At 40.0% G+C, this 13,878-nt stretch overlaps 2 protein-coding genes across 2 annotated transcripts in view; one reads left to right on the top strand and one right to left on the bottom strand.

Moving 5' to 3' along the window:
* LOC309579504 (serine/threonine-protein phosphatase 4 regulatory subunit 1-like) overlaps window positions 1-10,672 on the bottom strand; it is a 35,966-nt gene extending 25,294 nt beyond the window's left edge. Inside the window, exons 1-8 of the mRNA XM_082292884.1 lie at window positions 10,633-10,672; window positions 5,897-6,029; window positions 5,460-5,566; window positions 4,703-4,845; window positions 4,050-4,196; window positions 2,342-2,449; window positions 1,141-1,206; window positions 384-542 (exon numbers count right to left, since the gene is read on the bottom strand). Of these exons, the coding sequence (XP_082149010.1) occupies window positions 384-542; window positions 1,141-1,206; window positions 2,342-2,449; window positions 4,050-4,196; window positions 4,703-4,845; window positions 5,460-5,566; window positions 5,897-5,994 (828 nt within the window). The 5' untranslated portion in view covers window positions 5,995-6,029; window positions 10,633-10,672. The remainder of the gene's footprint in view (window positions 1-383; window positions 543-1,140; window positions 1,207-2,341; window positions 2,450-4,049; window positions 4,197-4,702; window positions 4,846-5,459; window positions 5,567-5,896; window positions 6,030-10,632) is intronic.
* Window positions 10,673-11,032: 360 nt separating this feature from the next.
* RAB22A (RAB22A, member RAS oncogene family) overlaps window positions 11,033-13,878 on the top strand; it is a 13,614-nt gene continuing 10,768 nt past the window's right edge. The window contains exons 1-2 of the mRNA XM_082292775.1: window positions 11,033-11,150; window positions 12,984-13,063. Of these exons, the coding sequence (XP_082148901.1) occupies window positions 11,115-11,150; window positions 12,984-13,063 (116 nt within the window). The 5' untranslated portion in view covers window positions 11,033-11,114. The remainder of the gene's footprint in view (window positions 11,151-12,983; window positions 13,064-13,878) is intronic.

Raw genomic sequence — 13,878 nt, 5'->3', positions numbered from 1 at the left:
TTAGTTCTTACCATAACAGCTTCATTTAATACCAAATATAACCAATTACCAAGTAAGTGCCACTTAAGCAGAGGGTGATACACCTAAGCATGTATCTACAACCATTGTACAGAAATCTTTTGGAAGTTATAAATTCAAAGGACATCTCTATCTACTTCAACTCATCTATTTAACATAAGCAACTTTTTTCTCAGAAGAGTATTTACACTTATTAACTGATGAGAGGGAGGAAAAATAAGACACTACTTTATTAGAGGAGATTAGTTTTTTAGCACATTGGGCTCTGATCTCAGCAAATGTACTTCAGAGCATTACTAAACTTGCCCATTATTTGTTCAGGATCTGCCTGGGAGGATGCATCAATTCCAGAGGGAGTTACTCACCCATCTGCAGGTGTCACTGATCAGGCTGATGAACAGTGGAGACAGTTTGCTCCTGCGAACTTCTGGGGACGTGGTGTAAGACACTGCCATAAAACATTCAGCACAAGCCTTCCTCATTCCCCACACACTATCAGAACAGAGCTCAAAGAACTTGGGAATCTGCCAAAAATAAGCCAATCCAAAACTAATTAAAGACTAAACAAAGACTGCAGCAATATCAAAGTATTTGTTTGAAAACTGGAGACAATGACAACTCAAGAGAGAATAAAATAAGTGAAGAACAGAAGAAACAGGGGCAGGTTAAATGCATACACTAATTAAAGGAATTGAAAAAAAAAAAAACATCTCTCTCGCTTACTCCATTAGGAATGTGTGTACAACTATATGCAATAAGAAAGAATAAAAAGAATTACTAATGGCCTATGAAATCACAATTGAATTGATGATCATTGAATGATGATCTAGTTCAGGGAAAAATAAAAGTGGTAATTCTAAAGTGTGTGTGTATAAGTATAAATATATGTGCATATATATATCTGCTGTCAATTACATTTTTAAACGTGTTTTGCAAAACAAGAACTTTGCATTTCTCTTAATTTCCAGTTTTGCTGTGTAATTGCAACCAAGGCCTTAGCCAAATCAATTAAAAAATGCATACACGCTGATTAATTTATAGAGAGGACAATAAAGGAACTCATTATTAAACTTTCTGAACTGAGAAATACAAGCCTTGCAAATTGATTGGGTTTTTACATACCAGCAGTCTTTCTGTGGCTTCTTGCCCAACTGCATTACAAATGTCACCAAAATTAGCTGCACAAATCTAAGAAATAAAAAGGCATTAATAACATTGTGTCTCTTTCAAGGGCATTAGTTTGATTATCAACTCCACCATGCATTATTTATCCCATGAAACAACTGCACATGTTTTGACTCTTCCAATTTCAGCCCTGTTACTATTACTCATGTAATAGTAACTCATCCAAACAAAGACTCATTGGAGCAAGTGTCCATACAGCACATGCCTCTGGAATCAATAGTAATAAAGGTTTCTGCATGAGGAGCATCATCTGCTCCAGTAACCACCAGAAGGGACAGTAAGCCCACATGAAAATTTAAATCACTTTGAGCAGCAGCTGCCAAACCCAAAGCAGGCCAGAACATGATACCAGGGTCAGGACTTAGGTGTACTGACAGCACTACCCCGGCTCAAGGTGGCTTAAGTGCTTTGCTGAAGCAAAGTTTAATCAAGGTCTCAAGTTCATGCCATTTACAGACTGTTACAGAAGCTCTAATTAAGGCAAAAGGGACATCCCCTCATGCTGGAAAAAGATGTTGGCAAAATCTGAAATCATTTAAGATAGAACCGTGTTAATACACGTTCTAGTCACTCTCTGTGCTTATTTAGAAGGCAATAAAGCAGCTCAATTTCCAGCAAGTGCAGCTTACGTTGCAGACCAAGCTGAAGCTCTGCATGACCCTTAAGTCTACTCAAATATTTTAATACTTCTTATGTTACAAGTTTCCTTTTGTACTCAAACATGAATTAAAGTAAGTCTTACACTTCAGGGATTTCTCCTTTCAATAATAACAGATTTTTTTTTTAAAGAAAGGATGTCTCAAATGTCTATTACTTTTGAATTTTGAAATCAGATGCTTGAAATTATGCAAGTTGATTCCATCACATAACCAAGCACAGCAGCTTAAAAAAAAAGTTGTGCAAAACTATTAAATGTGCAAGACCAGTTTAACTACTGGACCCAACCCATTGGCCAAGGTCTATTATCTGTTTCTTTACTGAACCACAGAAACTAGAACCGTGCCAATAAATCAAAACTTCTCTTCCAGATGCTTTGAAAGTTCACCAGCTAAAGTTATGACTAAATTATGCAGGAAGGCATTTGAACAGCAATGTACAAATTCATTTTTAGGTGGGTTAGAGTTGGACACACACCAACCTTTCGGACTTGAAACAATTTCCCATCACTGCACAGTTCACAGAAACGAGGAAGCAGCATATGCTCAACTGTTGTTCTGCTCAACATAGAAGCCATTTTACAGATTATCTGAAATACAGAAAATGAGTATGTGTAAGGAGAAGAAAATGATAAAGCTTGTAAGCACAGCCAAATATTCCTCCTAAAAATTACCTCAGAGAGCAAGATAGTGATTACAACCAAATAGATTTAACTGCTACACATTATTTGTATTTTCATACACCTGTTTTATATGAAGCACAAATATAGCTTTACTTTAAATCATTCTATATCAGAACATAACACTTCTGCATTTAATTCCTTTTTTGTTTGGTTAAACAGAATTTTCTTAACAGATTTGTTTTCAAGGTGTTTGCAATGTGGCAAACACTGGTATTTTGTATGGGAAGACAAAAGCTCCATTGCCCTAAGCACCTTATAAAAATCACACTCTTTAAGCATATTAGAAATATCCCAAGCTTCAGCACACAAGTAATTGGGCTTTAACAGTTCAGATACTTAAAAATGTGCACAGTCCCAGCTCCTTGTAGGCTCAGATACCACAATAAACTAAAGTCTGCCATACAACAAGAGACAAAAAAAGGGAGTGCAAGAAAAACTAATCATTTATGTGAGCCAATGTACACTTTACAGGAATGATGCCCTGGAATTTTAGGATTTAACAGTGTATAACTAAAGGAAGTTAGTAACGTGCTCATTAATTCAGCTTTCTCTGGGGAACCATCAATTTCCACTACCAACACAAACCATGTTTCTGCTATGAAAATCATGTGCTTTGGGTTGTGTGCTTCCTTTCAACTCCCACTTTCTGGGAGAAGTTGCTGTAATTCTTGTATTTGCAAGAGTAAGAAGCAAGGGGCTCTTATGCACCTTTCTCCTCAACTGCTCTGCCTGCAGCACCAGGGGTTTAATGCCTACACAAACATCATCTGATTAACAGCCCTCATCTTTCTGGTTTTATTTTTCAAAAAATATTGGCGCTTTCTACCTTCACAAAAAATAAGCTTTATTCCCTTCTAGGAATAAATGCTTGTCTTTGTAATAGAATGCTTAAGAACTAAGGAAGAGACCATTCAAGGACTTTCCTACAAATTTTCCAACTCCTAAAAGGCATCTGGTGCTCAGATGTCATCCTGGAAAATTGCCTAAGCAATTCCCAACTCTCAAACAAGGAAGAGGAAAATCTAGCTGGTAAAATATTTTACAGGTCAAGTGTCAGATATCCATGCTGAAATGTAATTACACACCAGCACTTTTCTGTGGAGTCAACTGATTTCTTGAAAGTCACCAGGCAATGTTTTTTTCAAAACACTTCAGAACTGAGATCAGGTCATATTTCTATAACATTACTGTGAAACCTGGTAAGAACACTCCGGGGAATGTAACAATCCTAACAAGAATTTTAAAAAAGGCTGCCCAGGACCAATTGTATTTTAAAGCTATTCAGCTACTATTTTGACATCATTTAGCATCCTGAAGTATAAAGATGGTCTCTTCTTAAATCTGATATTTTCAAAAATTCAGACTAAAAATCAAAGACTTGTTTTGTTAAAAATCCAAGTATCTTAATGAATAAACACAAAAAGTTTGATTGCTTACTTTATTTAATGTCAGCACTATTCCTGGACCTCATCTTAATCACCACTATAAATTAGTGTTATCAACTTACATTCACAGCTTCCACCTTGTACTCATCATCACTGTCAGGGGCAGAGAGGTCCAGCAGAATTGGACACACCTTATTTTCAATGTCACTCTGAGCCACAAGGTCTTGTTCCAGCAGTATCAGCAGTGCTTCCTGACTTGCCTTTCTAACCTATAAACAAACACAAAACCAGTTTGTCACTATAAAAACAACATTTACAGATACAAGAACCACAAAAAAAAACCCTATTCTTTGAATGGGCACACAGCTACAAGCTGAAAAAAACACAAAGCCAGAAAAAGTCTTAGTTTTATTATCATAAGGAACAAGTAACAAACACTAAAGTTTAACATAATCATTAGATGACATTTCATCACATTCTGAGAATAAGATAAAAGACAAAGACAGGATTTGCAAGTCATGACTCCTGTAACAGACTCTCTCCATGTGCTAGTAGGCAAATGCTGAAGTTTCCCAGTTTTTGTGAAGGGAAGTATTAAAAAAAAAAAATCAGGCCTCCCTAGTACAGTGTGCTGAAACCAATAAACACAGAGCACTGTGTACAAGCCAGATATCAACCAACATGGAATTTCCCCTTATTTCTTTCTCATGCCTTAAATTCACTGGACCACACAGAATTTTCCAAGGATTCAACTCCTGTTGTCTGTTTTTCCTACCTGATTGTTAACATCTGTGAGGTACCTCACAACTATGGGCATAAGGTATTCAAAAAATGCTGTTGGGAATTTTGGTCGACTTTCTTGTAGAAAAATGGCAATAGGAGGTATCTGTTCCATCAGCTCTGTACGAACAGTCGGCTCTGGAAATAAAAGTCAAAACTGCATTAGTAAACATGAAATGAAGATCAGGTACCTTAAGAAAAAAGCGGCATTTTTCTTAAATGTTTTCACAACAGAGGAAAATTTAAATAATCAAAACATAAAAATAGCATCACTGAGATTGCCTGTTCTTAAAGGAAAGCTGAATAAAACAGAATAGCCTTACATACATCATTGCAGTTCAGAGACTTGGGATCAGTTCCCAAATCAATCCTATAAAATGAGATCACAAGCTTGAAAATTCAGTCACCATGAATGTATGCATGAGAACTATTAAAACACACAACTGCTCTGTGCCACTTACACCAGATACAACAAATCAAATTTAACAAATTTCTTGAAAAATATTGCTTCAGCCCCTATACTAAGAAAGGACCTTTCATTTAACATTTACCATACAAAATGCTTCAAAAACAGAGACAAAAATGAATCTGTTTTCATTGACAGATCTTCCTGCTATGATTCAACTTCCTTGGTTCACTCATTGTCTTCTCAAAATCGGAAGTCAGTACTTCCTATGTTGCAATATATACTTACACAAATTAACAAAATAACTTACACAAATTAAAAAACAAACAAAAGCAAACTTTCAAACCTGCATCTTCAGAGAGCCTGACCACTATTTCCATTACAGTCAGAAAGCCTTCTTCATTGTTACTGAAATCTCGAAAGACGTCCAGAAGACCCCTGGCAATAATTTGCCTGTGGAGTGAACACATAATTGCTTTAATATCCAGCCAATGACACAGAGACGGAATGCATGGGGAACTTATCAAATGTATATGGCACCATAAAAGAGATCAAGCTCTTCTCTGAGCATTCTACATACCAACAGAACAAAGATGGAACCCAGAGATCTTATTTAGATAAACAAGAATGAAAATCTCTTTTCATGGAAGTGTTTTACAAGTTATTCAAATAGAAATAACATCAGACATGTCTTTGGGAGAATAATGACAGACACAGTGACATCTTAACATCCATAGTGCACTCAGACTCAGGTACCACCAAGTGCGCCAGTTGTGCCCTTACCTGTTATATACATTATCACTGAAGGCATATTTCTCTAGACGAGCCAGTGGAGTTAAGTTATCCTGTCCAGGAATATCCAAGAATGCTGTTATCCTCATGCTACCACAGTCTTGTCCATAATCTTCAATGCCAACTTGAAAGACATGAAAAGTAACCAAAAAAAAAAAAAAAAAAAAAAAAAAAAAAAAAAATCCAAGAGTCAGCAAGAGATGTTACAATGTAAAATACAAGAAAGCAGTAACTATTTCTTTAAAAGAAACGTAATTGCACTTCACTGAAAACAGCTTACAAAATCATCTTAAAACGTATCTAATGAAGTTGAGTACAACACTTCATACAGACTTGTAAATTCAAGCTTTAAAATTTAACCCAACTGTCAAAATCCTTGGCTTTAAACACACTTTACTTTGCCCTTTCAGTGGAGGATCCACATGCACTGAGTTAAGAGGGCTCAGCTGACACAACTCCACAAACCGACCCACACATTCAAAAGGAAAGTAAGTCCCATTAGAAGAAACAGGAATTTTAAAAACCATAGCAAATTTCAAACTGTATTGCTTTAACAGCAAATTCTTATGTCTGTTTCAAAGTTCCCAAGGTACATTTTTCTCACTGTAGTTACTGGGTCCCACATACTTAAACAGGTAACTTTGGGAAAAACTTCAACTTCACCGTACTTGTGAACATGCTGGGAGCTCCCCACTGCACACCTATCAACTCTGGACTTTTCTGTGTGAACCTACTCTTCTATGAATCTTTTTTGTATTTACAGCTCCAGATTTTTACCCAAATATTACCACACCAACTGTTACAATTTGCCTCACCAAGTCTAACAGTCACCATTACAGACCACAGGCAGGAGGTACGACTGTGAAAAGGAATGGGATCATTTTGTTGCCAGCTTATTTTAATCCTTTATTCTTACAACCAAGTGAAATAACGTGCCTGCAACACATAAATCTTTCACATAAACACTCTTATTTAAGCACTGAATATAGGAACTCCACAGAAATAGTTGCACTGGAGTAGTTAATATTGCTGCTCTGGGTTTACAACTGTCCCAAGCACTCCTAGAGCCAGGCACACTTCTTTCACACAAACAGAGCAACTGGGATCATACTCAAGTAAAGGCAAATTCTGCCAACACAGCTTCTCACATGCAAGATGTATCTCACAAACCAGCACATGCACTGACAGTGACAATCACTGAAGACAACAAGCCACTTCTTTGGCCTAAACTCCATTAATACCTGTTATAAATCACTTCATATGTTAAAAAAACCCTCTGTTACTGAGAGATACCCAGCCCTAGGTTTTTCCCAACATTTTCTATGTAAAACTCTGCTTTCCAATTATTCAGCACAAGTCAAAACACTCTCAGAAATACAGCTCAGTAAAAGAAGAAATCATCTGAACATACTTGAAGAAAAATGCTATACCTGGGTCTTCAGGGGGAAAAAAAAAAAAGCATATTGGTTTAAGGTCTCCAGGAGACCCAGGTGAGTTAAAATACTGCAGCAATTCCAAATTCTGCTGTTCTAGCAGACAATGTGCTCAACAAGCTCAATAAATTTCAAACAAAATAGAACTGTGGGATTAGATTAAATGTTGACATATTAAATGTACACAGATACTAAAAGTGAACTCACAGCTACACAATAGGAAACAGATGCTAATTATTCCTGGCTTTTTTGAATGATGACAAATTGCACTGACACCCTTATTTCCAGTCCAGTATTATTCCTCATGGCTGCTCCTTACAGAAGGGTCTGTTGGGTTCGAAACATTTATCTGCACAAATGTAAACAATTTACAGTGTGCAGGTCTGTCTGGGATCCATCTGCTCCAGGACTTAGCCCCAGTCCAAGCATCTGAAGAGAAAACACCCAGATTTGCTGCTTCAGAAGAAACTTGCTGTATCCCTGATAGCTCAGGGGAAGTTACACAGTGTTTGTGGGATTGCAGATTTCCCTTCTGAGGCTGCAACAAACTCTCCATATCCAAACTCTGGCCATCCTTCTATCTATGCAATTATTGCATATATATCGGAAATTCCACACAGACCAGACACTCACTAGCTGATTTTTGAGGCTAGTCACCTGTTACACAAAGAAAGACTGATTAGAATCAATATACTTGTCATTAACTTTACCGAGTTCCCACCTGTCCCCAATTAGAAACACTCTAACCATTAAAGCTCTTAGTTAGCTTCAAATATTCCAGAATTGCTACCAAGTCAAATGACAACAAAATAAATCCCAGTTCTAACTTTGACTACAATACCACACCTGGGACTAATTTTGTAAACATGATGTACATGTTTAATTTTACAACATGGAGTAGCTCTATTATTCATTTAAAGTACTTAAGCACACACCAGTGCTTCCAACAGCAGAGAGAAAACAGAGCACTACTACTTATGCTCAGGATTGAGAGTTAAATACCTGAAATTTTTTCCACACACTCTCACTACACATAAGTAAGGAATAATCATGGCAGAATCCATTTTGTCTTCTCTCAAAAATTTTAGTTTTCTTTTTTCATAAAATAAGACACAATTGGTACTCACAAGTTTCAGAATACACCAAGTACTATGAAGTAAGTCCCAAATATTGAACTAGTATTTCTTATTTAATGTTCTTTCACAGGTACATCTAATATTCAGTATTTTACCCTCTAACTAGATCAAACTAGTAAGCTTGGAAATCTGTTCACCTACAAACAGAAATAAATGTGACAGTATTCACAGCTGAACTCGAGTTCACTGCGCTCAAAAGCTGCTCAGAGGTGTAAAAAACTCAGGGTCACAGGACCTAGCAGAGCAATTCAATGTCATCACCCAGTGTCACCATCCACATTTCACAGCACAGACCAGTAAATACCAGCACCAAGCACAACGATTTAATGAACTCAAGGAGGTCATTTTTCCTCCTGGTGTTTGACAATGAAAAACAAATTCTTTAGATACTTTCTTATTAATTACACAAAGGGCATAAATAAGCTAATTATTTCTTCCAGATGGCCCATTTTCTCATCTTATGAAAAACAAGTTTTAAGCTTCACTTGAGTTTAAATAGACTTTACGACAGCTTTTTTCCCACATTCAGAATAAGCCCCTAGACTCCCTGTTTCAACACAATTGATCTTCAGTGCATGACACTATTTCACCAATTTAATTCACCAAGAAAGAATCCAGTCCCAGTGATTTATTTCACTGAGGCTTTCCTAAAATACATCCTGAACTCCTTGCTAGCCTAGTAACTGGATTAGCACAACAATATCTCAGTCACAGGACACCTGAACTCTGCTACAACAGAGAGCTTTTGATATCATAATTCTAAAGATATAGTCAAATTAATGACAATAATCAATATTTTTAAATCACAGAATTAGATTTTAATAAAGCTCTAAAAGGTACATTTATTTACATGCTCATCCTGAAACTGATAATTTCTTTTATGAACTACCACTTATGGCAAAACTATCTTTATCTGGACATTTTTACTTACTAGAGTTTTTTGTCTTACAAGCATCAAACTTCTTAATCAACTCAGCAACAATCTGTTACAGTCTAAATAGAACAGCCAAGGCGTGAACACTAATGGAAAACAAACACTTCCAGGGATGGCCAATCCCTGGTCAAGGCCAAAACCCGTAAGAAAACTACTACAAAATTTGCATTTATTTCTGTTTCTCACACTTTGCATGCTGCTATCTACTAGGGAAAAGCAGAAACCTCAAAGTCTGAGAGCAACAACTAATAGAATTCCACAGAATCAGCTCCTCCCACAGAGGCAATATCCCCGCACATCTTCCCAACTTTAGATCCCACTTGTATTCCAACATTTCCTCTGGTTTTCCTGAAGGCCACCTTTCTCCTAAATCAGCTTTCTCATGCTCAGCTGGGAAGGTGAGTGGGATGGGTCCACCTGTTTCACATTTCCCAGCGGTATTAAACAATAAAGGTCTTGTGAGACTTTATTTTTTTCTCACAAGAAACGAATACAAGTATCAGCTTTCTTTTTTAATAGAAAGGTCAAGCCAGCATCCAACGTGCTAATGAAGCCACCCCACAGAGAGAGAGCTGCTTTCTAAGACCATTATTAGTTTGTATCGCTGTTACTCAAAGCATTATCTCCTGAAGTCAGAGAGCTTACCAGGCTGGTTCAGGTCTGACAGGTGTCCAGATCTTCCGGAACACAGCCCTGGACTACAGCGGCATGTGATGGAACTCTGTCCCTGCTCTGGGACCCAGGGCAAGGTACTCAACCCAAACCCACCAGTTTGTGCAATCCAACCGGAGCACACACGGCGATTTTCCCTTTATCCCGAAGCGCACTCGCAGCATATCCCCAGGACACAGGAGCGGCGGAACACGTCCTCACATCCTCTAGAGCTTTGGAAAGTCTCACCGCAACTGAGCAATCCCTGGGCTAATTATCCTAATTCCCACCGACAAGGGAAGAGGAGCGGGGCTGATCCCCTTGTCCCCCCGTGCACCTTTCCTAGGCAGGGGCGCTGCTGGAGCTGCTGTTTACACCGAGCCCAGTGGCTACTGGAACCAGCGGGGGTGGTCCCTACACACTGGGAACCTTCACCTTCCAGAACTGCCTCAAAATCCTCCCCTCGCCCTCACCGGGGTGAAAATGCGGAGAGGGAAAAAGGGCAAAAGGACGACCCCGAGGTAGGAGCGAGGGCCTGAACAGGGAGCGGAAAAATAAAAAACAGTTACTCACAATCATCTAAGTCATCCTGCAAATCCACAAAATACAATGGGATCCCTACAAACAAAAAACAGAAGAAAGACACCAGGGGGTTGGTTTCAGAGGGACGGCGGCAGCCCCAGCTGAGCCGCCCGCCCGCCGGCCCCACTTACCGGCCATCTTGGAATGGACATGGGCGAGGAGGAGGAGCGGGAGGGCACAGGGAGGAGCCGCGGGTGCTTCCTGCCGCCGGGTCAGCCCCGAAACGCCACCGGGTGAAGGAGCAGTGGCTGCCGGGGTCGAGCGGTCCCTCAGCACCCGAGGGGGACAACAGCAAGCGGGGGGCGCGGGCGGGGATTCCGGCGGCCGCCCAAGATGGCGGCGCGTCCGCGCAACCTGAGGAGGAGCGCGGTGTGCGGGTAACCGGGGCGGGCGGGGGGCGGCTGCCGCGGGGACGGCGATGATCGTGCTGGGCCGCGTCTCAGGCACTCGCTGAAGGCGCTGCTCGCCCGGCCATGGCTCTGAGGGAACTGAAAGTTTGCCTTCTGGGGGTAAGTGGTGGGCAACGGGAGGGAGAGTGGGAGAGGAATGAGGGGCCAGCTGGACAGGCTCTGTGGTGGCGGGGAGCTTCTTGTCAGAGCTCCGGGAAGCCTCTGTGGTGATGGCGGAGAGCCTCTGTCAGAGCTGTGGTGATGGCGTAAAGCTTCTAGCAGAGCCTGGAGAACCTCTGTCGGAGCCCGGAGAGGCGCCGAGCGTGGCGAGCTCTCCCCGAGCGCAGGGTGGCCCTCGCCCCGTCCCTCTTGGGGACCGGTCGGACGCGCCTTCCCCTCCGCGGGGGAGGTGTCTGCCAGGGGTCAATATCGCTCCTGTTTTTGCCCTGTTCTCCTTTTAAAAAAGAATAAGAGAGGAAGCAGGAATGCCAAATGTGTACTCCCTCTTCCTCCTAGGCTGTTTCGGGCTTGCAGTTCACAAAATAAATAGAAGCACCTGAAATCAAACTGGTGGGAGAGAGGGAGGGGCCTGAACTTGTATTGTAAGAACATATGTAGGCTTGAAAGTCTTGCAGGCGGTGGAAGGAGGAGACATGGAGCAAAGTGAAGCAGAAGTTTAAAAATTGAAGGGTATGAAGCTGCGTGTTGGCTTGGTTTGATCTGAGAGCCCCATGTTGAACCGGTCAAGGTGTCACCACCTTCATCGAAACCCTCTGTTGTTCAGAGTTGTTTTCTGCTTCTAAATGGCCACATTGCCCTTCAGAGGGGAAGATTATCTGCTTGTGTGCCCTTCGTGTTATAAAGGTATTTGGGGTAACTACTGTTTGTGTTCACCTGGCCTGAGAAACCTTTTGTTGTGGAAGAAAAGGAGAATAAGCACCCAGGAAAACTTGTCCTCGAACTCTTTGAGCCAGGAACCACATCTGTGTTTCTCTTTTTGAGATTTCCGCTGATTAATGAGACTGCAAACAGTATAAAATACAGAGCTATGATAATGTGCTTTTCCTCGAGAGGAAAGCAGCTTGGCAGGACAGTCAGTCATATACGTACCCAAATTACTGCCATATTCAGGAGATTTAAAAAAAAAAAAAAAGAGGCATGTATGATGTAAAACTTCATTTTCAGTGAAGCAATTCCTCAGGGGTTTATTCCTTAAAGTTTTAATGACTCAGGAAACGTAAAGCAAAAAGTTTGTCTTTGCATGTCTTAAATACCATTTCAAATGTCCAGCTTCTACTGAGAAGTGTTTTACTGCTAAGAGTTTGTTTCACTTCTAAATGTGACCTCTATATATCTTTTTCTTCTTAACCATGGAGTCAGTGGTGCAAAAATATACACAATCCAGTATTTTCATGTTCTGTTTCCTCTTTCACAATTTTTAGCACTATAGAGTTGCATTAGTAACACGTTTCAGGTGCGTCACAGAAGAAATTTCAAGTCTTTCATTAAGCAGGGTGGGACAGCATTAGTCAGAGGTTGAATGTGTGTGTCACACTTGTATAATTTCATGTGCTGGTCTGGTCCTCCATCCTGGCAAGCCATACTCCATTGCTGTATATTTTACCAAAAGTGGTCTTTTCCCATTGCTGTTCCATAGCAAGGTATGCATAGCTTTGTAAAAAACCCCAAAGTTTGAGCTATAGTAAGTGTGAATGCAGATTTTTGTGGTGCTTCAAAAAAAAACTGAACAATTTTGTTTAGAAAACTGTAACTTGTCACAGACCTTTCATTTTTCTGCTAAATTAGTATAGTACCTGAAGTATTTCACAACTTCTCTGAGATTCTCTGCAGGAATGTGTTATTCACTACAGTGTACTGCAGGGTTTGGAGACAAAAAGAATCATCTATTTATAGGTACTAATACCACTTTGAACTGCTTCTGGTCTTTTTTAGGACACTGGTGTGGGCAAATCAAGTATCGTATGGAGATTTGTTGAAGATAGCTTTGATCCCAACATCAACCCAACAATAGGGTAAGAAAATAAATGAAGTAAATGTGATTTATGCAAGAATAAAATGAAATTACCTGAGTAGATCACTTGAGAATTCTTCGTGTGTGGCAGCTAAGTGTGGTAATAAACATGACTGCTGCCTTAATTAAGCTTATGAGCTACCTCAGGACACGTAGGAGTGTTCCCGGCACTCCTGTAGCTTCCATTTCATTTGTAAGGTCTGGACCCATTTTGTATTGTTAAGCTAAGCTAACAGTGAATACTACAGATGCATCTGCTAAAGAGACAGCATGCTTTTCTCAAGCACAACCCTTAAATTTCAACATCTAGCTATTATGCAACTCCACGGTTTCTAATTTTATTTTTTTAAGGCTCAAGTACAATAAGTCTTCTAGGTTCTTGAGGGTGGCTAACATACTAATTCAGGTAGGTCTCGCTATTAGTTAGTTAAAGTGTTACACATCTGTATGCAATGCACACAAATCTAACTGATGAAACTGTTTTTGCAGTTGGTCTCAAAGGTAAGGGGGATATTTGAAAGTTGAGCCTCAGAGCAGCAACATTATTGATCTCAAATCTTTGAATGGATAGAGGGAAAGGCAAGCATCAGGAATTAGAGTGGTTGGATCTTTTTATTTCTTTTTCTGTCTTTTTATTTTTTTGCTTAGCAAGTGTCTTTTGGGCTGCTTTGATCAGAAGCAATTTTTGGCTTATGGGAGGACAGACTTTGCTTGATGCCAAGAGGTGTGTGGGGGTGTCAGTACAATTTCCTGTCTCAGGTGTCACACGGGGCTGTGCTACAGCTTTAGCCAAAAAAGGTCCTCCTGATAAAGATC

The sequence above is a fragment of the Coloeus monedula genome (genome assembly GCF_965178545.1).
Source record: "Coloeus monedula genome assembly, chromosome: 17".
NCBI classification, from domain to species: domain Eukaryota; kingdom Metazoa; phylum Chordata; class Aves; order Passeriformes; family Corvidae; genus Coloeus; species Coloeus monedula.
Note: the sequence above shows the minus strand (reverse complement) of the source record. Positions and strands in the feature narration are given on the sequence as shown.